The sequence below is a fragment of the Mustelus asterias genome, chromosome 6, assembly GCF_964213995.1.
Source record: "Mustelus asterias chromosome 6, sMusAst1.hap1.1, whole genome shotgun sequence".
Classification (NCBI taxonomy): domain Eukaryota; kingdom Metazoa; phylum Chordata; class Chondrichthyes; order Carcharhiniformes; family Triakidae; genus Mustelus; species Mustelus asterias.
In genome coordinates, this window is record NC_135806.1 from 110,866,126 (window position 1) to 110,887,360 (window position 21,235).

Here is a 21,235-nt window from a genome sequence, read left to right on the forward strand (position 1 = left end):
AATTCTAATATATAGGTTTGCCCGACTTGAAAAGCTGCAGACTGGGCTTGCTGGACGCAACCTTTATATCCGTTTTCAATCCAAAACTGGCGATGCAATGGGCATGAATATGATCTCAAAGGTTAGTACACTTGTATATAAAAATGCTAGAGCAACTCAACAGGTTATGCAACATTAGTGGAGAAACAAACCGTGTTGATGTTCAGGTTTATGACCTTTTTGTCAAAACGGGAAAATGTTGGGTGATAACAGGTTTTAAGCAACCACAGGGGCAGGGCAAAGGGGTGGCTTGAAAACAAAGGAAAGGTCTGTGATGCACCAAAATGGAAAATGCTACTGTGACCATGAGCTTTGGACTGCTTGCATTTTCATTCCCTGTCCCTCTCTGATCCTCTGACTTGGCTCCCTGCACTTTTTGATGAACAGCTTTCAATCTTTCGATTCAACACTTTACAGCCTTCCAAACTGAATTCAGCACTTTCAGATCATTATCATCTCTGGGTGCAAGTCCTGGTAATGGTTCTGCTATCACCCGTTGCAGTTCCTCTGGACTCATCTGTTTCTCGGCAGTGGTTAGCACAGCTGCCTCACAGCGCCAAGGACCTGGGTTCAATTCCCGGCTTGGATCACTGTCGGTGTGGAGTCTGCACGTTCTCTCTGTGTCTGCTTTGGTTTCCTCCGAGTGCTCTGGTTTCCTCCCACAGTCTGAAAGACGTGCTGGTTAGGTGGATTGGCCATGCTAAATTCTCCCTCAGTGTACCTGAACAGGCGCCAGAGTGTGGCAACTAGGGATTTTCACAACTTCATTGCAGTGTTAATGTGAGCTTGCTTGTTACACTAATAAATAGAAATAAATTTTTCTGTTACAGCCCCCTTTTGCCTTTGTCATTTAATCTCTCCTGCCTACTACTTTATCACAGACCTTTCCATTTGTTTTTTCTCCTTTCCCCTTCCACGCTTTTGCAGTTGTTTTAAGATTTAGAATATTTCCCTCTTGACAAAAGGTCACAAACCCAATACATTTTTGTTTCTTCCTCCATAGAGGCTGCCAGACCTTAGCGTTTTCTGTTCTATTTTAGATTTCCAGCATTCACAGTATTTTGTCTTTGTCAATAAAAAATGCTGACTAAGATATTAACCTGTTGTTTAACCCTGAGTCAGTGCTGCAGTTGGCAGGCACTTGAACATTAGTACAACCACTCCCTGCAAGTATTTCTCTACAGTACAGTATATTAGAGATTGAGAGAGTGCTGCTGAAACCAAAATGGAGTACAGATGCGAAAATGTTCCAGATGTTACATTTATTGTTCCCACCATTTATGAAGCTCACACCTATTGCAGGCAGCAGACTATATATTAGAAAATTGGTGCTCGCAATTTACAGGTTATAAGTTGGCCCAAGTTACTATTTTATAATGCAGGTTTTTACTGTTTTGTAACACAGTATCAAATACCTCTGGATTAAGAGTTTGCATGATTTTGAGGTATTTTATTAATAAGCAACTGTTCAGATATGATGCGTTATTGATTGAAAAAAGGAACATGCTGTTTAAGATTGTCATCTCACACTTATCAGGACAGATCGCATAGTTACTAACAGTAAAGGGAACAATTTTATACTGCATGAGAAGGATGCGCTGACTGGTTTTTAGCCTACATACATGTCATCACATGGTCAAGCCAGAAAGACATTCTGCCTATCACACTAATGTGGTATATGAATGGCAATGCTGATGTGATGCCAGATATGTAGGCTTTACGTCCAATGATTGGTGGTGGATTGTACAAACAGCACATAACTTTGGCTATTCAAATAGGCAAAGGACTGACTATACCTGACCAGTCCATGCTTGCAAAACTCAAAATATAGTGCCCGACATTAGATGTGATTCATGAGTGAACAACACTTGCTAAACAATCCTGATTGTGTTTAGAATTCTACTATAAAAACCAACTTAAAATTCAGTTGCTCACAGCGTGGTTCACTTACACATGCTAAAAGTTACACATATTCACAAAGGGCCTTGTTGTTTGCTGACAGCCTTGCCTTTTTCAACTAAACAAAAGCTTAGACAGCGTTTCCCTGCTCTATTCTCCATCATAAAGCCTAAAGTCCCCATGCCAGCCAATCAGCATTCTTTTCATGTAGTACAAATTTTTGTTCCTTTTAATGTTGGTAATCATTTGATTTGTCCTGATGAGTTAATGTCTTTTTTTTCAGCAATACTCTTCTGTACTATAAACAACCATATGATGCATTAGATAATTAGACAAGAAATGTTTACAACCCGTGATAGATGAGAGAGGTTCACTGATCCCAGAAGACAATCGGACAGTTGGCATGGGAGTGTATTAATTTCAACAGCTGTATTATGCTTTCTGTCCATCGTGTTAGGAAGTTCTTTCCCCTGGTCCTCCTTGCTCTTGCCTGGTCTTCCTCTATTTTCACTGATCCATCTTCAACCTGACTAGGACTGTCACTTATCTTTGAGCACTCATAAATGTACTTTATTTCTAGGGTCAGTTATTTGTTTGAACCTTTCTAACCAATGAATACAGGATTGGTATCAAGATTTCAGGATGGTCGTCAACATCCTGTACACACACATCAATAAAAGGCAGAGTCCTACGGACTTGAGAATGTCAACATTAGAAGCCTGAACCATGAGACTGTACTCTGGCAAAACACCTCTGCTGAGGTGGCCTTGTGCTGTGCCTATCAATTCCACAATTTTGTATGTATTCTAAAAGTGTCATTTATTATAAGTCCCATATCATGCACACAGTAATTTAGTTGCTTATTCCTGTTTTATAACATGTTGCCTTTAAGTTCATGTTCATGTCCAAGGTTGTTTCAGGGAGCACAATAGTCCTTTCATTAAAATTTACACCTCATTAATCAACTATTTGCCAGTTTTTACGCAAAGCACTAAAGGCATGCATGCCATTTAACTATATTTGTCAATTAGATCTTTGTGTAAGTTATTTGATTCAGCTGAGAACAGAATATGATCTGAAAAAGCTTCACACCCAAAGGGAAGCTATGAATCCTGCCATTTTAATTTGCAGACCTGAATATTGTTTGTTTTTCAGTCTTAAAAAATTCTATGACTTGTTAAATGTGTTAGTAAGCTTCAGCCTGATGAAGTTTGTGCATTGATGCAGATAAGCACTGTATTGTGGAAAGCAGGAACTGGAAATGTTGTGCAAATTGTGTGCCCCCTTTTTCTATGGGAGTTAGATGGATGAATAGAGAGAGAGATCCTTTTGCAAATGGTCCAGAATTTGACATCAAGTCTGCTTCCCTCTTTTTTTAGGGCACAGAGAAGGCTCTCTCCAGGTTGCAGGAAGAGTTCCCATCTATGCGTGTTCTAGCAGTTAGTGGCAACTACTGCACAGACAAGAAACCTGCTGCAATTAACTGGATTGAGGGAAGGGGAAAGTCTATAGTCTGTGAAGCAATCATTCCAGCCAAGGTTGTGCGTGAGGTATACCAACACATCTGTTTTGGATTATTTTGATTGTTACACAGTAATAGTATTCAAGCTCCCAACTAAGATTTTTCAATAATTGTCTGTGAATTTAATCCTCTTTACATCTTGTTTTCTTTAGGTATTAAAAACCTCTACAGAGTCTCTTGTAGAAGTGAATATCAGCAAAAACTTGGTGGGCTCAGCTATGGCTGGAAGTCTTGGTGGTTACAACGCACATGCTGCAAATATTGTTACTGCTATTTATATTGCATGTGGGCAGGTAAGTGCAGGGATCCTTTGAAACCTTCATCTTGCTTCATAATTTTGCATTGGTGCCACTGACAGAACACAGCAATTTTCCAACATTAGAATCGTTCATCCTAACCAAACCTTACTGGAAATATACTATCAGCCATCCAAGGAGTACATGTGTTCAGATATTGATGTGGAAAATTTGTAAATGAGAAATCCGTGTGTAGTTGATGTCTCTGAATAGACTGATTAAATTTAGGGCAACAGTGACATACGAAACCATATGGTATTTAATAGTATAGATTATTAATGTTAATTTAGGCTTTATTGTTAAGTTGGAAACTGAGGTAATTTTGTAATGAAATGCTCTGGTTTTGGTAGAAACCTCTTGTTTAAAACTGTCTAATGCTATGCTACCCTACCCTACCAGTGAGTATTTATTGAGAACTATACTAGACTGTTGGAGCCTATCCATTATTTACTTTTAACATGTCATCAGAAACCAGAAAGTAAATAGAGTAGCGATCTTGCTTCAAGAGACTGCAATCCACCTTTTGCTAGTCTTTCCAAGACCCTCTCAGTAATGGTGACCATGAAACTATCACCTACTGTCGTTAAAAACCCATGTTTCATTCATGTCCTTTTAAGGAAGGAAATCTGCCATCTTTACCCAGTCTGGCCTACAAAAATGTGGTTGACTCTTAATTGCCTCTGAAATGGCCCAGCAAGCCACTCAGTTCAAGGGCAATTAGCGATGTGCAACAAATGCTGGCCTTGCCAGTAACACCCACATCTAATGAAAGAATGAGTAATGAAAAAATACACACTCATATTTTTAAAATAACCCCATTCGCAAATTTACATAGTTGCCTTTCTGCGGTAGAATCTTAAAAAAAAAAATCACTTCCTGTAATAATTCTGAAATATAAAATAGGCTGTGAATGATTGCAAATCACGGACTTTGACCCCTTAAAACTACTTCTGTGATTGGCCGTCTAATTTGCGCAGAGAACCAGGGTGTTGCCACTCTGAATATAACTTCTTGGTCCAGTTAAGCTTTAAACATGCACACAGGTGGTTTGTAAAATGTTGATGAAGAAACATAATCTGGGGTTAGTTGCTCACAACTCAATCTCTTCAATCTGCCCAGTTTTTTTTGTTGTAATTTGCAGATGCCTACACACTGTACAAACAGGAGTTGATGCTATGTTTTTCTATGTTTAGGACCCAGCCCAGAATGTTAGTAGTTCAAATTGTATTACATTAATGGAATCAACTGGCATCAGTAATGAAGATTTGTACATCAGCTGTACCATGCCATCCATAGAGGTTGGTACTGTTGGAGGAGGGACCAACTTGCCGCCACAACAAACCTGCCTGCAGGTGAGGATTCCGCGTGTATGTTTTGTTCTTAATGCAGTTCAATTTCTTACTAAAGATGAGGATTGTCATCCGTTAACTAAACCAAGGCATTTGAAAGAAAACGAGGAACACAAGAAATAGGAGCAGGAGCAGACCACACAGCCCATTGAGCCAGTTCCACTATTCAGAATGATCATGGTTGATTTTGGGCTTCAACTCCATTTTCCAGCCCATATCCCTTTATACTCTGAGAGATCCAAAATTTATCTATCCCAGCCTTAAATATATTCAACAATGGGGCATCTACAACCCTCTGGGTAGAAAATTCCAAAGATTCATAACTTTTTTTCTCTCCTCCTCCTCAGTCCTTTTCCTGAGACACTGTCCCTGTATTCTAGATGCCTTGACCAGCAGAAACAATTTGTGTCCAATGTACCCTTCAGAATGTTGTAGTTTTTGATGCGATTGCGCCTCATTCTTCTAGACAGCAGAAAATATAAACCCAATTTACTCCGCTTCTCATCATAGGATAATCCCTTCATCCCGGGGACCAATTTGAACCTTTGCAGTACTGCCTCCAGTGCAAGTATATCCTTCCTTCAGTATGAAGACCAGAACTGCACACAGTATTCTGGATGTGGTCTCATCAAAGTCCTGTATAATTGTAGCAAAATGTCTTCATTCTTGTCCTTCAATCCCCAGGCTATAAAGGCTAACGTGCTGTTTACCTCTAATGGCTTGCTGACTTTTAAGTTCCTTGCACAAGCACACCTCAAGTTTCTAACCTTTTTTAATTGTTTTTTTATTCTTGCAACCAGTGTAAAAAAACTTGACACTTTCCAATATTATACTCCATCTGCCATCTTGCTGCCTTCTTGCCTAACCTGTCTATATCTCATTTCATCCTCTGTGTCCTCCCCACAGCTTCCCTTTCCACCTGACTTGGTATCATCAGCAAACCTAGATACATTACTCCCACTCTCCTCTTACAATCTAATGTAGATTATAAACATCCGAGGTCCCATTATTGATCCTCGGCATTCTCTAGTCACAACCTGCCAACTTGAAAAAACCTCGTTTATGCCCATTCTCTGTTTTCCATCCATTAACCAATCCTCTGTCTGTGTTCATATATGATCCCAACTTCCTGAGCCCTTATTTTGTCTAATTTACCGGCTATGTGACACCTTATCAAATGCCTTTTGGAAATCCAGACATACTAGAATTCCCCATTATCTACCATACTAGTTACATCCTCACAAAATAGATTTTGAAACAAAAGTTAGTTCACAAAGCACAGACTAGCTATGATGTTCCAAATGGAAAAGATGGAATTATATTTTTAGCTCAAGTAATTATTTTCTTAATATAACTCCTTTCACATCTGGAGAACATTCCAAAATAAAGTGTAATGACTGGTATCCGATTACTCAGACAGAGGAAGGTCCCAACAGATAAGGCAAAAGATTAACAACCTGATATGGTAAACAAGACACCAGGGAAACACTAATGTTTTTCTTGGAATAGGGGTGTAGAATCTTTTGTTCGCCTAACCAATGTAGGTGGGGCCTTAGATGATGGCATAGTGGTAAAAGCAAATTACTGCAAATGCTTGGAATCTGAAGCCAAAAAAGAAAATGCTGGAAAATCTCAGCAGGTCTGGCAGCATCTGTAAGGAGAGAGAAAAGGCTGACGTTTCGAGTCCAGATGACTCTTTGTCAAAGCTAAAAGGCATAGAAAATGGGAGATATTTATGCTGCAGGGTGAGGGAATGAAAGATGAGTCATAGCTACAAAAACAAGAGAAAGGCTGCTCCTATATGTGCTCCTTCTTCCTCAACCGTGGTTTCCCATCTTCAGTTGTCGACAGGGCCCTCAACAGCATGCGGTCCATCTCCTGCACCACGACCCTCCCCTCCCTCCCAGAACAAGGATAGAGTTCCCCTTGTTCTCGCATTTCATCCCGCCAGCCTCCGTATGCAAAGCATAATGTCATTTTCGCCAACTCCAGTGTGATGCCACCACCAAACACATCTTCCCTTCACTCCCTCTGTCAGCATTCCGCAGAGACCGTTCCCTCCAGGGTAACCTAGTCCACTCCTCCACTATACCCAACACCTCTCCCATCATCCATGGCACCTTCCCATGCAATCGCAGAAGATGTAACACCTGTCCCTTTACCTCTTCCATGCTTATCATCCAAGGTCCAAAACATTCATTCCAGGTCCAGCAGCGTTTCACTTGCACCTCTTTCAATTTGGTCTATTGCATTCGCTGCTCCCAATGTGGTCTCCTCCATATTGGAGAGACCAAGCGTAGACTGGGTATTCGCTTTGTTTTATTGTCTTTATTTTTCTTTCCCCCTATTTTATCTCCACTTTCCTTACCTTTTTTCTCCCTTTGCTTCCCCTTGACCCCTTTTTCTCAATTTTACCCCTCTCCCACCCATTTCCCCTCCCCAACATCATCTGTCACAGCTTGCCCTCTGATTATAGCTTCTCTGCTGTTTGGCCATTCACACCTTTTATTCTCTCTATGGACTGCCATTAGCAGCCTTTCCCCTGGTTTCTGTGGCTATGACTCATCATTCATTTCCTCACCCTGCAGTATAAATATCTCCCACTTTCTATGCCTTTTAGCTTTGACAAAGGGTCATTTTCACTCAAAACATCAGCTCTTTTCTCTCCTTACAGATGCTGCCAGACCTGCTGAGATTTTACAGCATTTTTTCTTTTGGGTGTAGTGGTAATGTCATTTGACTAATAACCTGAAAGCCCAGGTTCATGGCTTGTGGGCGTGCATTCAAATCTCACTATAGCAGCTGTTGGAATTTGCATTCAGTGAATTAATTTGGAATATCAAGCTAGTCCGTATCTAAAATCCCACCTTGTTCACTAATGTCCTTCATAGAAACCTATAAAATTCTAACAGGACTAGATCAGGTTGATGCAAAAAGGATGTGCCCAGTGGTGGGGATGTCCAGAACCAGGAGCCACAGTCTGAAGATACAGGATAGACCATTTAGAACAGAGGTGAGGAGAAATTTCTTTACCGAGATTGGTAAGCCTGTGGAACTCGCTACCACAAAGTAGTTGAGGCCAAAACATTGTATGTTTTTAAGAAACAGTTTGATCCTTTTAGTCCCAAGTACTATATCTAAGAATATGGGGGGGAGGGACGATCAGGCTGTTGAGCTGGATGACCAGCCATGATCATAATGATGGTGCAAAAGGCTCAGAAGGGCCGAACAGTCACCACCTGCTTTTATTTTCTATATTCCTATGAAATCTACTATCCTTACCCAGTCTGGCCTATATGTGACACCCAATCCACAGCCACTGCCCTTTGAAATGCCCTAGTAAGCCGCTTAATTCAAGGTCAATTAGAGATGGGTAATAAAATGCTGGCCTTGCCAATGGCACCACCTATTTGAATTATGGGCACAGACATTCTGGGCTCCTGTGTGCTAATTGAAGTAGACAATGAGGCATATTGTGCGTAAGATGTGCGAGTTAGGTGGATTGGCCATGCTAAATTGCCCCTGAATGTGAGGGGGACTAGCTAGGGTAAGTGCATGGGATTATGAGGATAGGGCCTGGGTGGGATTGTGGTTGGTGTAAACTCGATGGGCCATATGGCCGCCTCCTGCACTGTAGGATTCTATGATCTAATGAAAGATTTTGTTTAAAAGAAATACACAAGCTTGTTTTCTTCTCACAGATGCTTGGTGTTCAGGGTGCAAGTAAAGTGTTTCCTGGTGAAAATGCACGTCAGCTGGCAGAGATAGTTTGTGGTACAGTGTTGGCAGGGGAGCTGTCTCTCATGGCAGCACTTGCAGCAGGACATCTGGTAAAGAGCCATATGATCCACAACAGGTAACGTGTTTTCATTTAACATTTTTGCTAGTAATTGTTTGAAAATCATGTGTATGCATTTAAAACAATCATTAATGCCTTGGCATCGAGGAAGGCTAATTCAGCCCATTGTGCTGGGGTACTGGGTGGCTTTGCTTCCATTTTTAAAAAAACCATAACACAGTTGAATTGTGATATATTAAGGTGCTCCTTTTGCTTTCTTTAAACCTCCTTCCCCTCTGACTGCTGATTCCTTTTTTCGCCCCCCCCCCCCCCCCAAGTTCCAGGAAGTTTTTACACTTGGAATCCAGTGTCATGGATGATGGTCTTCTGGAACCTTACCCAATGTGTCCTTAATGCACGTAATTCAGTGGCAAGTGCCAGCAGACATTTTACCACAATAAAGGGGAAGTGTACCCAAGCCAAATTCAAAGGGGTCACTGGATTGCAACCAGGAATGAGTCCAAAAGTCTTTATTTCATTGTTTTCTCCAGTGGGATGCTAAGGATGTTTATAGTGCCCTCACCATCTGCTTAGAGTGGATCAGTCAGCATATCCTAACCTCACCATCGCATGCAGTCAACCAAACCAGTAGGTTTCTCATAATTTCAGAAGTCGAGAAGTCCTCAGCAGCCCTGCCCACTGCTAGCTCATTGAGTTTATTCAATTAATGGCTGACCAGGAAGGCCCAAGTTTGATCCCTGGTCACTGCTGACTTGGCGTGTCTCAGCAAGGATCACTGTTGGGCCCTACAGATCTACCCATCAATGCTGAAGGGAGTAATCTGTGAGGGTTCCTGTCCTTAGTCACAATCCAATTCCATACTGGAAGTTCATATGTTACATGAGAACTGGAGTGCAATTCCCTGTTGAATGGTTCACTCACATTGGAGAGACAAACATAATGATTGCATGTGAGAGATAAGAGTGGTGAGCACCCTGAAAACTATAGTTCAGCAAGAAATCGATACCTCTTTAAATGAGAAAATTGGCAAGAAAGTTAATTTATATTTATTGGTTCAAGTAACAACATGGAAGCAAATGGGGAGGTGATGGCCGAGTGGTATTATCGCTAGACTATTAATCCAGAAACTCAGCTAATGTTCTGGGGACCCTCGTTCAAATCCTCCTACAGCATATGGTGGAATTTGAATTCAAAAAAGAGAAATCTGGAATTAAAAATCTACTGATGACCATGAAACCATTGTCAATTGTCAGAAAAACCCATCTGGTTCACTAATGGAAATCTGCCGTCTTTGCCTGGTCTGGCCTACATGTGACTCCAGAGCCACAGCAATGTGGCTGACTCTCAACTAGGGATGGGAAATAAATGCTCAGTAAGAGTTTTAACACCAGGAGACTGCATCTCCACATCAATAAATGCTGGCCAGTCAGTGACACCCATGTTCCATGAATGAACGATTTTTTTTTAATTGCCCCCCCCCACCCTGGATCTTAGTTGGGCCTACAGCATGCAGAGATCACTTGGTGATCCTAATAATTGTGGTTAAATCTGGTTTCTACAGGTCAAAGGTTAATCTCCAGGAGCTCCCTGGCAGCTGTACGAAGAAAGCAGCTTGATCGCTGTAGGATTGCAACACAAAGGGATTCACTGGAAAGATGCTTTGGATTTTTCCCTTTTAAAATAACGGGACAGTTTGGCATTTCTTCATGATCAATTTGCAGGATTGCTGGAATGTTATTGCTTCAACCAGTATATCTGAATGCACAAGGGTTACTCCCAAAGCAAAAGTACCAGTATCCAGTGGTGTAATCAGAAATTGTACAGTGGTACATAGGACTAAGTAGCCTGTGGAACAGAACATGGGAAGAAACTACAAAATAAAAGGACCTTGTGAATGTTTGCTATTCCTGTTTATTCTGATGGTCTTATGAAGGCTTTGTGTCTTTTAAGTTATTTATATGTATTTTTGAAGTTGACTTGATTTCAAAGCTTGCAATAACCAGTGTCTTGAGTGAAAGAATTACTGGACAGTATAGCAGTCTCTCATGATTAAAAACAAAACTCCTGGTTGTCAGCCCTTGTTTTCTCTTGGTTCATCTTGTCAGAATGAGATAGATTTGTTTTTTTTGAAAATTTAGTTCACTTTGTGCAATGTATATTGCTCTCTGTCATGTCTTCTCAGGAGAAATTAGAGTTACATGCCCAAGATATCCAGTACATTGACACTCAAATCTCTCGAGTGGCTAAAAGTCAGAATGCAGAATTGTTTGAGTTTAACACATTTTGTAATACTTCATCCAGTCTACCCCTAACTCCAACTATCAGTACAGATTGGATTCAGGTGTTAGCTTTTGCCAAAAACAAATTTAGTTTTTCAAGCATGGTCAGTATAGAAATTACAGCCTTTTTTCAAACAAGGCAAAACTGATTTAAAAACTGCTGCCAGAATTTATGATGATGTGAATGTAAAACATTCCCTGCCTCTTGGTACTAATACAAGTGTAGCTTGAGGAAAGCAGAATTTTAACCCACCATTTTAATGTCAGCCACCTGAAGTAGTCTACTGATCCTAGGAGCTGCATGTTTGAAAACTACATTGAATGTTAGCCAATAATTGACCTGGAATTACCTGACCAGTGTGTGTGTGGCACAAAAATCAATAAAATCTGGGTGAAACTTATACCTAGTTTTTAATTGGAATCTCCCTGACCTTTGTGCTCTTTCTGAAATCTCTGCTCATCAGCTTGATTCCACCTCATGTTAAAGTGAAGGTCTCACATGTTTTCTGAATTTACACCAGCTCTAACCAAGCTATCATTATTTTGTCTCAGATTAGGCACAACCAAATCTCGCAGTCTCTCTTTGCTGTTCTTGGATTGACTATTTTGCATCTTTACAGCATCAATGATTTGCATAAAAAATAGAACAACTTTCACATTAAACTCATGTTTGGTTTCAAACTTTAATGTTAATTCTTGGAGGAATGTGGTGCATATTTGGTGCTCTTGGTACTAATTTAGGATTTCAAATGTTTACACTAGATCTGTTCTGGCATATGGAAATGAGAAATGCACTGGGAAGTCTCCCTATACTTCAGCATAAATTGCCAGCTATCCCATTTTTTAGGAGCTTCTAACCTTGCATTTGGCCGGGAACATTGCTGCCTGGTGTATGTCCTTTCAGCATTTGACATTAATGAATGTTTTTTGTTTGTTCATCCAAAATTGGGTGATTTTTATATTGTTATTCCATTATAGGCAATTTCTTGAACTACTCTACATTTAACTAATCTATATGCAAATCATTCTATCTATCCATAGATAGCAAGGTTTGTGTGCACAAAATGAAATGCCAGTCTGATTTTATGAAGCAACCCCCCTCCCACCCTATTCTGTGGACATTTAAAGTGCTACTTTTGTAGTTAAAATGATCTACTTCCAGATTAAATTGTCTTTTAACATCCTAATGTGCTGGGGAGGGTTTGAACATTTCTGCTGAAAAGATGCACCATGCCTTTACTTTGACTGCAATAATAAATATCTAAACTCTTGTACCAACTTTTCCAGGTATTTGAAATTGTAGTAAATGTGCAATGTTGCTACCTTGAATGATTCACATGACGGTGCATGGAATAGTGTTGTCCAATAGAATTTGTGATTATCCTGCCATTTGCTATGTCAACATTGCTTAAAAAAAATACATTTGACAAAATTAAATGCACCATATCCATTAATCCTTCACATTTACAGTTAAAGCATTCTTTAACCAGTAAGTATAAATTCCCGGATTTTAAAAAAACTGCGCTCTCTCATTTTACGAGTTTGAAGTACGCATGCAAACACTGCATGATTGAGATCACATCCAAGGACTCTTTACCAATCAAAAATGCTAAAGCATTTGGCAGCACTACTGTAAAACAGGTCAGGCACTTGAAGGGTCTAACTTGGCACTGCTCCGTGTAAACTACACAGTTGAAAACAGATGCATTAAACTGATTTTTTTGTTCGTTCTGCTGCAAAGAAAACATCCCTAGTGGATGAATACCTAACTATTTTCTCTACTGCTCTTTGAACAGTAAATTAATATATATATACTGACTTCTGGTTGGTGCTGGTGTTGTACACTACCTAATGGGACATAATGTATATAGACTCAGCCCTGAGACACTTCATATGCTTAAAACTATATCAAAATTGTGACTGTACTGTGATGTATTTAAATTGTAAAAATGCTGGGTTTTTTGCGAATGAAAAGCAGATTGAAAATAACTACCAGTATAGCACAATTCTAGTAAGTGCTTTTACAATGTGAAGACCTGTTCATTAAACACATTTTTGTAAAAAAAAAGTCTATTTAAACTTTTATTTCAGTATTTTGTATAGAATGTATGTCTCTGCTATTGATCACTAATCAAACTAGACTTTTAAATATTTAATCAGTCCCTAATATTTCCAAATTTTTCTGAAAAGAGACATGAAGCATTCCATCTTTAACTCATCAAGACAAATGCAAAAATGTCATTTTAAACAATCTTAATTCCTACTACAGGAGAAAAGGGTGTTGATTGGTTGACCGAGTTTGTGCCTTGGGGAAGGCAAAAGAGAACTATAGACTGGGTAATTCAAAAAGAATGGGTCACTGCAGATCCTTGATATGAGAGGGAGAAGTTGGTTATTTAGCTATTGGCACACTTGGCTTGTTCAGCAAGTCTGTCCCAAATGTGGAATCAAACAGTAGGTGTTTCACAAGAATGGACTGGTTAAGTATAGTATGTACTCTACCCATTATGAACAACTAAAGAAATATGGTGTTTGATTTGATTGGCCATTCATTGATTGGGATGCACCTGGCAGTGGAATCCACACACAATGTTGCTTAATTGGTAAGCAGAATGCCTATATGGACTGACAACAGCATTGTTAGTGGAAAATACCACTTAGTTGCAGAGTGATATACTTTGCCTTTCTAGGGTATTTTGAAATGAATAATACATTTTTGATTGAATTTCTGTGTATTGGACCCAAGTTAATGCCAGAGTACAAGTGTGTTGACTGTGCTGAGGTGAGACATAATACCACAATAGAGTGAGCATTCATACAAGATGAGATTTGAGCATAACACTTGGTCTGAAGTATGCAGCTTTCATTTTTTTTGTTTGATCCATTTGTGTCACTATTGCCCCAATAGATGCCTGCATTGTAACCTCACTCGAGCAGAAATATTTCAGCACCACCATTAAAGGTGTTGCTAAACATATAGCGAATTTGTCTGATTATGTACTCTCCAAAAGTGAAGAGTTTATCCTGGCACACATCTTCAACTTAGTTCCTCCATCCCACATCAAGTGGCCAAATTTGAATTCTGTTCTCAGCTATAACATCACAAACCAGCATCCAAGAGGCTGTCCTTGAATGTGTGCCTATGCATGCAAATTGTGAAATGCCAAATGACGTCTGATTTTCAGATGTGTAATTATAAAGCTGCAGGACCAACCCAGATATTTGCATGAATGATGAAGGGATTGGAGTAATCATTCTGAACAAATATTTTGTTGACAAAATGCACATTCTTGATGATTCCAACTTTGTATTAGATCTGCCATTAAGCATGAACTTTGCTTAAAAGCAAACAAAAAGTTGTTAGACTTGTGTAAGAGTAACAAGCTGCCTTGTCCCTAATGGCTCACTATGTTGATGTATTAATTAGCTGCCAAAGACAGATAAAAAGGATCCCCATTACACCCTATATTCAATGACCAGTTCTGCATAACATTGAGCCAACTGGTTGAGTGAATTATTACAACCAGTTCTTAGTTTTCCACTTACAGGGTGAGAGATTACTTCACCTTTGCAAAGACCATACGTGATCTACTATTGATAGCAACACCTTGTCTATCTTTAAATATAAATGCAAAATACTGTAGATGCTGGAAATTTTTTTAAAGTGCTGGAAAAATCGGTCTGGCAGTATCTGTGGAGAGGAAAAACAGCTAAATGTTTCAAGTCCCTGTCTACCTGTTGAATATTGCAAGCTTATTTACAAATATGCCTTCAAAGAAAGCCATTGACATTTGTGCTGCATTTTTCTATCACAGCAATATAGATGTGTTACCATTGTCTGAATTTGTATTCATTGAATATACAAACTTAGCTTGTGCAGTTGAGTTGTTTTAACAATGTCCAAATAGATAGTGTAGCCATGGGGTCCCTTGCTGACTATGGTGCTTCAACTTGCACCACACCCACCCACCCACCCACCCACCCACCCACCCAATGAATGATCATCTGACCCAGGTTTTTGCACAAGCAGTGTGTTCTAGTTCTCAACCAAAGAACAAAGCTGCAGCTCTGCAGCCTGCTCTCGGTCTGCACATGAGCAAAACCTGCAAAGACCTTTGGGACTTCCTGACAAGCAAGTGGTGTGGCTTTCATAACAGATCGCAACCTCAGCAAATCAGACTGATCTGCGCCCTCTTCTCCTGTGATCGGAACTGTTGTTGAAATTTGGCACTCTTGCATTTGCCCTGGTGAGTGGAATCTAGAACCACGGGCCAGATTCAGGATACAGAGTAGACCATTTTAAGACTGAGATGAGGAAAGATTTATTTACTCAAAGGATAGTGAACCTGTGGAATTCTCAACCACGAAGGCTGTGGAGGCCAGGTCACAATGTATTCAAGAGAATGGCCTACTCCTGCTCCTATTTCTTATGTTCTTCTGAATGGTGTGTTTTGTCTATATAGTTCACAAGAAAAAATACTTTCCACTGTATCCCAATACACATGACAAAATCAAAATTTTGGGGGGGCTTTTGTACAAAAAAATTGCCAACAAGTTATTTGTCATCTTAGAACCTCTTGCATCTTTGTTTGTCCATCTCATGTGGCAATTCCTTCCTTCCCAATAGACACACCCTGGTCAAGGTGTTGCCATGGAGAATACCACCAGGGGGTTATTATCCCCCATACTTTGTTCAACTAGAAAAGCCACGATGTCTGGACCTTCAAAGGGCAGGAACAAAGCCCACTTGCCAATCAGCAAGTCCTTTCCCATGCAGTTTGTGTGTTGCACCCTTTGAAATGACATTTAAAATGACATTTTTGCATCTGTCCTGAAAAGCACAAGACAAACAGCTTCAGACAGGTTAATTAAGAATAAGCAGAAGTAACAGTTTAGAAAGAAAGTGGTCCTTCACTTAACATTAAAAGCATCTGTTCCAAACATTTTAAAGTGTATGTTCCAAACAATGCAAGTTTTGGGAATCATTGTAATTCTTTTCAATAACATCCAACTGATTTTATGATGAAGAGTTCTGAGGGAAATAAACATCCAGAATCCACTATAAATAAACATAACAGAATCCACTATGGTGTCTTGGCGTTTATTGGTAGGGGGATTGAATTTAGGAGTCGTAGCGTTATGTTGCAACTGTACACAACTCTGGTGCGGCCGCACTTGGAGTACTGTGTGCAGTTCTGGTCCCCACATTACAGGAAGGATGTGGAGGCTTTGGAGAGGGTGCAGAGGAGGTTTACCAGGATGTTGCCTGGTATGGAGGGGAGATCCTATGAGGAGAGGCTGAGGGATTTGGGATTGTTTTCGCTGGAAAGGCGGCGGCTAAGAGGGGATCTTATTGAAACATATAAGATGATTAGAGGTTTAGATAGGGTGGATAGTGATAGCCTTTTTCCTCTGATGGAGAAATCCAGCACGAGGGGGCATGGCTTTAAATTGAGGGGGGGTAGTTATAGAACCGATGTCAGGGGTAGGTTCTTTACCCAGAGGGTGGTGAGGGATTGGAATGCCCTGCCAGCATCAGTAGTAAATGCACCTAGTTTGGGGGCGTTTAAGAGATCCGTAGATAGGTTCATGGACGAAAAGAAATTGGTTTAAGTTGGAGGGTCACAGTTTTTTTTTTTAACTGGTCGGTGCAACATCGTGGGCCGAAGGGCCTGTTCTGCGCTGTAATGTTCTATGTTCTATGTAACTCAACAAAGTAGGAAACTGAAGAATCAGGAATAGCTGTCCTAATGTATTTCTAACTTTTTGCTTTGATGTTCATACTCACACTGATGTTGATTCAAAAAGTATTCTTCACAATCATATCTAAAACACTGACTGAGGTGACACAGACACTGCATTGCCTCCTCATTTATTATGTCCAACTGGCTATTTGGGAATGACAAAGCTAACAGCTGCCTGTCCTAGCAGGAAACCCTACCAATTACACAGCAGCGATAAATAATTAACTAATCTGCATTCTTTGACATTTGCCTGAAAAAATCCACTGAATGAAACAGCTATCATTATGCAAGAGTGTAGAATGTGGTTAGAGATTGAAGGATTGATGAGGCAGGTTATAACTTTCCTTACCTATATGAATCTAAACACAGAAAATGCTGGAAATTCTCAGGAGGTCAGACAACATCTTTGGAGGGGGAAAAATGAAATTAATTTTCAAGTGATTAACCTACCATCTGAAATCCTCTTGGACATAAATCACTGGCTGAAGTCAGTTTTAAAATCCCACGGCATTGGCCTCATTACAATATCATTCAAAATATTAAGCACAAACTGGAAGATCGTTCGGTCTATCCAATGCTTCTGCAACAGAAATATTCAAGATTTGATGGGCTAAAGGATCCAAACACATGCCTTTTCAAGACTCCACACTTCCTGAGTCGCTACACTTTCCATCTCCACTTTTGCTACCTTCTTTTAAAAATCAAAACCAAGATCAGATCAAATCATTAACTAAATAGGTTTTGAATTAAAGAGCTAAACCTGTGACTTGAAAAAAGTCTTGTATTTCTCTGGGAAGATTTGATGCGCATCAATTGGACACGAGGCACAAAGCTTCGGTAAAAGAAGGCTTTTATTAACTAACAATGGAACTATCAGAACTTTAACACACTATCCCAGACTGAAGAGGTCCCGCCCGAGCAGGGGGTCTTATACCTCTCCCAGGAGGCGGAGCCCGACTGGGATGTGCCACAACAGTTACAACCACAGGTGTATCAATCCCACCCTAGCCCAACAACAACATTAGAACAATCCCACAGTGGGAACCAACGATGGTTCACCACATTCACCCCTTCTTTGAGAACAAAGGCCGGCGGGGTACGAAAACAGACTAAAATGTCAACAGATAAGTTCAGATGGTCTGGAGGACCGCACCATCGTTGTGACCTCCTCAATATCGGCGGTGACACCGGAGTAGGTGCTTGCGGTGGCGTTCTCCCCAAAACAGCGTCCAGCTGTTCTCCCACGGACTGACAGGCCGGTTGACCCTGATGAAATGGTAGTGCAGGGGATCCTGATACATTCTGCGATGGCGACGATCTTCGGGGCTCAGGCAAGCTGTGCATTGGAGTAAAACTGTTAAGCATTGGTCCCGATGCTGTCCGCGCCACGTCCAGGGGAGAAATAAGGGATAAGGGATTCGTCACTGGGGGTATGGGAGCGACAGGAGTTGCTACGTCCCCTGCGGACGCCAGGTCTCGGATCGAGACTGTGTCCTCTCGCCCGTCAGGATATGCCACATAGGCATACTGAGGGTTGGCGTGGAGGTGGTGGACCTGTTCGACCAAGGGGTCGGACTTGCAGGACGGGGGGTCCTGGGTACGTCAACCAGGCTGGTAAAGATATCCCCGAGGACGACTTCCGAGGGAATGAGAACATCCTCTCGTGGGGAGTAGCATTGGTTGCCGTACACAGGAGGGAGCGAATGGAGTGAAGCGCATCAGGGAGGACCTCCTGCCAACGGGAGACTGGAAGGCCTTTGGACTTCAGCGCCAATAGGACAGCCTTCCAGACTGTAGCATTCTCTCGTTCCACCTGTCCATTACCCCTAGGGTTGTAACTCGTGGTCCTACTAGAGGCAATCCCGTATGAGAGCAGGAATTGCCTCAAGTCATTACTCATGAACGACGAGCCCCTGTCGCTATGGATATAGCTGGGGTACCCGAACAGGGTAAAAAGATCACGGAATGCCTTGATCACCGTGGCAGCCGACGTGTCCGCGCAGGGGACAACAAACGGGAACCGGGAGTACTCATCTATTATGTTCAGGAAGTACACGTTCCGATCTGTTGAGGGAAGGGGGCCCTTAAAATCCACACTCAGCCTCTCGAAGGGGCGAGTGGCCTTGACCAAATGTGCCCGGTCAGGTCGGTAAAAGTGCGGTTTGCATTCCGCGCAAATCCAACAGCTCCTTGTCACCGACCTGACGTCCTCCACCGAGTAAGGCAGGTTGCGGGCTTTGACAAAGTGGTAGAGCCGAGTGACCCCAGGATGGCACAGGTCATTATGGAGGGCGTTCAAGCGATCCTCCTGCGTAGTAGCGCATGTTCCGCGCGAGAGGGCATCCGAGGGCTCATTGAGTTTCCCTGGACGATACATGATATCGTAGTTATAGGTGGAGAGTTCAATTCTCCACCGCAAGATCTTATCATTCTTGATCTTGCCCCTCTGCGTGTTGTTGAACATGAACGCCACGGACCGCTGGTCCGTGATCAGGGTGAACCGCTTTCCCGCCAGGTAATGGCGCCAGTGTCTGACGGCCTCCACAATGGCCTGGGCCTCCTTTTCCACTGCTGAATGCCGAATTTCGGGGCCTTGGAGGGTGCGGGAAAAAAACGCGACGGGCCTGCCCGCCTGGTTTAGTGTGGCGGCCAGGGCGAAATCAGATGCATCGCTTTCCACCTGAAAAGGGATGGATTCGTCTACCGCGTGCATCGTGGCTTTCGCGATGTCGTGTTTCAATTCCTTGAAGGCCAATTGGGCCTCTGGCGTGAGTGGAAAAGTCGTGGACTTAATAAGCGGACGGGCTTTGTCCGCGTAGTTGGGGACCCACTGTGCATAATAGGAGAAGAAGCCTAGGCATCTTCTCAGCGCTTTTGCACTAGCGGGCAAGGGAAGTTCAGCAAGGGGGCGCATACGGTCTGGATCAGGGCCAATGACCCCGTTTTCCACCACGTATCCCAGGATGGCTAACCGGCGCGTACGGAATACGCACTTCTCCCTGTTGTAGGTCAAATTCAGGCGAGATGCAGTGCGTAAAAAGTTCTGGAGATTTGTGTCATGGTCCTGCTGATCACGGCCGCAGATGGTAAAATTATCCAGGTACGGGAAGGTAGCCCGCAGCCTGTTCTGGTCCACCATTCGGTCCATAGCACGCTGGAAGACCGAGACCCCATTGGTGACACCAAATGGAACCCTAAGGAAATGATACAGACGACCATCCACCTCAAAGGCCGTGTAGTGTCGGTCCTCTGGGCGAATGGGGAGTTGGTGGTAGGCGGACTTAAGGTCTATGGTGGAGAACACCCGGTACTGCGCAATCTGATTGACCATATCAGATATGCGCGGGAGGGGATACGCATCCAGCTGCGTATATCGATTAATGGTCTGACTGTAATCAATGACCATCCGGGGTTTGTTCCCGCTCTTGACCACCACAACCTGTGCTCTCCACGGACTAACACTGGGCTGTATGATCCCTTCTTTGAGGAGTCGCTGAACCTCAGATCTGATGAAGATCCGATCTTCAGTGCTGTAATGCCTACTTTTAGTAGCGATGGGCTTGCAGCCTGGTACCAGATTCTGAAATAAAGAGGGTGTGGTGATCTTTAACGTAGAAAGATTGCAGGCGGGGCGCTTTGGACAATTTGGAGACTGCAGCTGTTCCCCCACTGTCAGCGAAGGGAGTGGCCCACTGTACTGTAGGATCACACTCTTCATGTGGACCATAAAGTTTAGTCCGAGGAGAATTGGTGCGCAAAGATGCGGCAACACAAGGAGCCTGTATCGCTCGTAAATTGTGCCTTGCACTTTCAAAGTTACCACACAACGTCCTAGCACAGCGACAGACCGGGACCTTGATGCCATAGAGATTGTCTGTTTGGCAGGTTGAATCTGGAGTCCACACCTCTTCACAGTGTCAGGGTGAATAAAGCTCTCAGTGCTCCCGCTGTCAAACAGACAATAAATTGCACAACCATTTACCTGTATATCCATCATCGAACAATCAAGCCTGTGATGCTTAGCCTGGTCCAGGGTGATCGACGCCACCGTTGGTCCGTGAACGTCACTGCAGGCAGCTGAGGTCGATGCTGAGGACCCCTGCTGGTCGCTCCTGGTCATCATCGACCAAAATGGCCGCCCCCATGAATCGCACATGGGTGAGGGCGCCAAACGTAGCGACTCCTGGTGGTCATCCTCCTCCGACTCCGTCGACTGCAATGGCGTCGTCCTGGACTCGCACGTGGACGAACCCTGTGAGTACTTCGACGACGATGGTGATGATCCCCATTCCGAAGGGTCACAGGCCG

At 42.3% G+C, this 21,235-nt stretch overlaps 2 protein-coding genes across 5 annotated transcripts in view; one reads left to right on the forward strand and one right to left on the reverse strand.

Moving 5' to 3' along the window:
• Positions 1-13,242, forward strand: part of hmgcra (3-hydroxy-3-methylglutaryl-CoA reductase a) — a 35,996-nt gene extending 22,754 nt beyond the window's left edge. For both annotated transcript variants that reach the window (XM_078214925.1, XM_078214923.1), the window contains exons 15-20: positions 16-121; positions 3,318-3,488; positions 3,613-3,753; positions 4,950-5,108; positions 8,807-8,961; positions 10,466-13,242. In XM_078214925.1, the coding sequence (XP_078071051.1) occupies positions 16-121; positions 3,318-3,488; positions 3,613-3,753; positions 4,950-5,108; positions 8,807-8,961; positions 10,466-10,520 (787 nt within the window). In that variant the 3' untranslated portion in view covers positions 10,521-13,242. The remainder of the gene's footprint in view (positions 1-15; positions 122-3,317; positions 3,489-3,612; positions 3,754-4,949; positions 5,109-8,806; positions 8,962-10,465) is intronic.
• Positions 1-21,235, reverse strand: part of LOC144495074 (ceramide transfer protein) — a 166,026-nt gene that overhangs the window by 9,217 nt on the left and 135,574 nt on the right. The gene's annotated exons all lie outside the window — the stretch shown is intronic.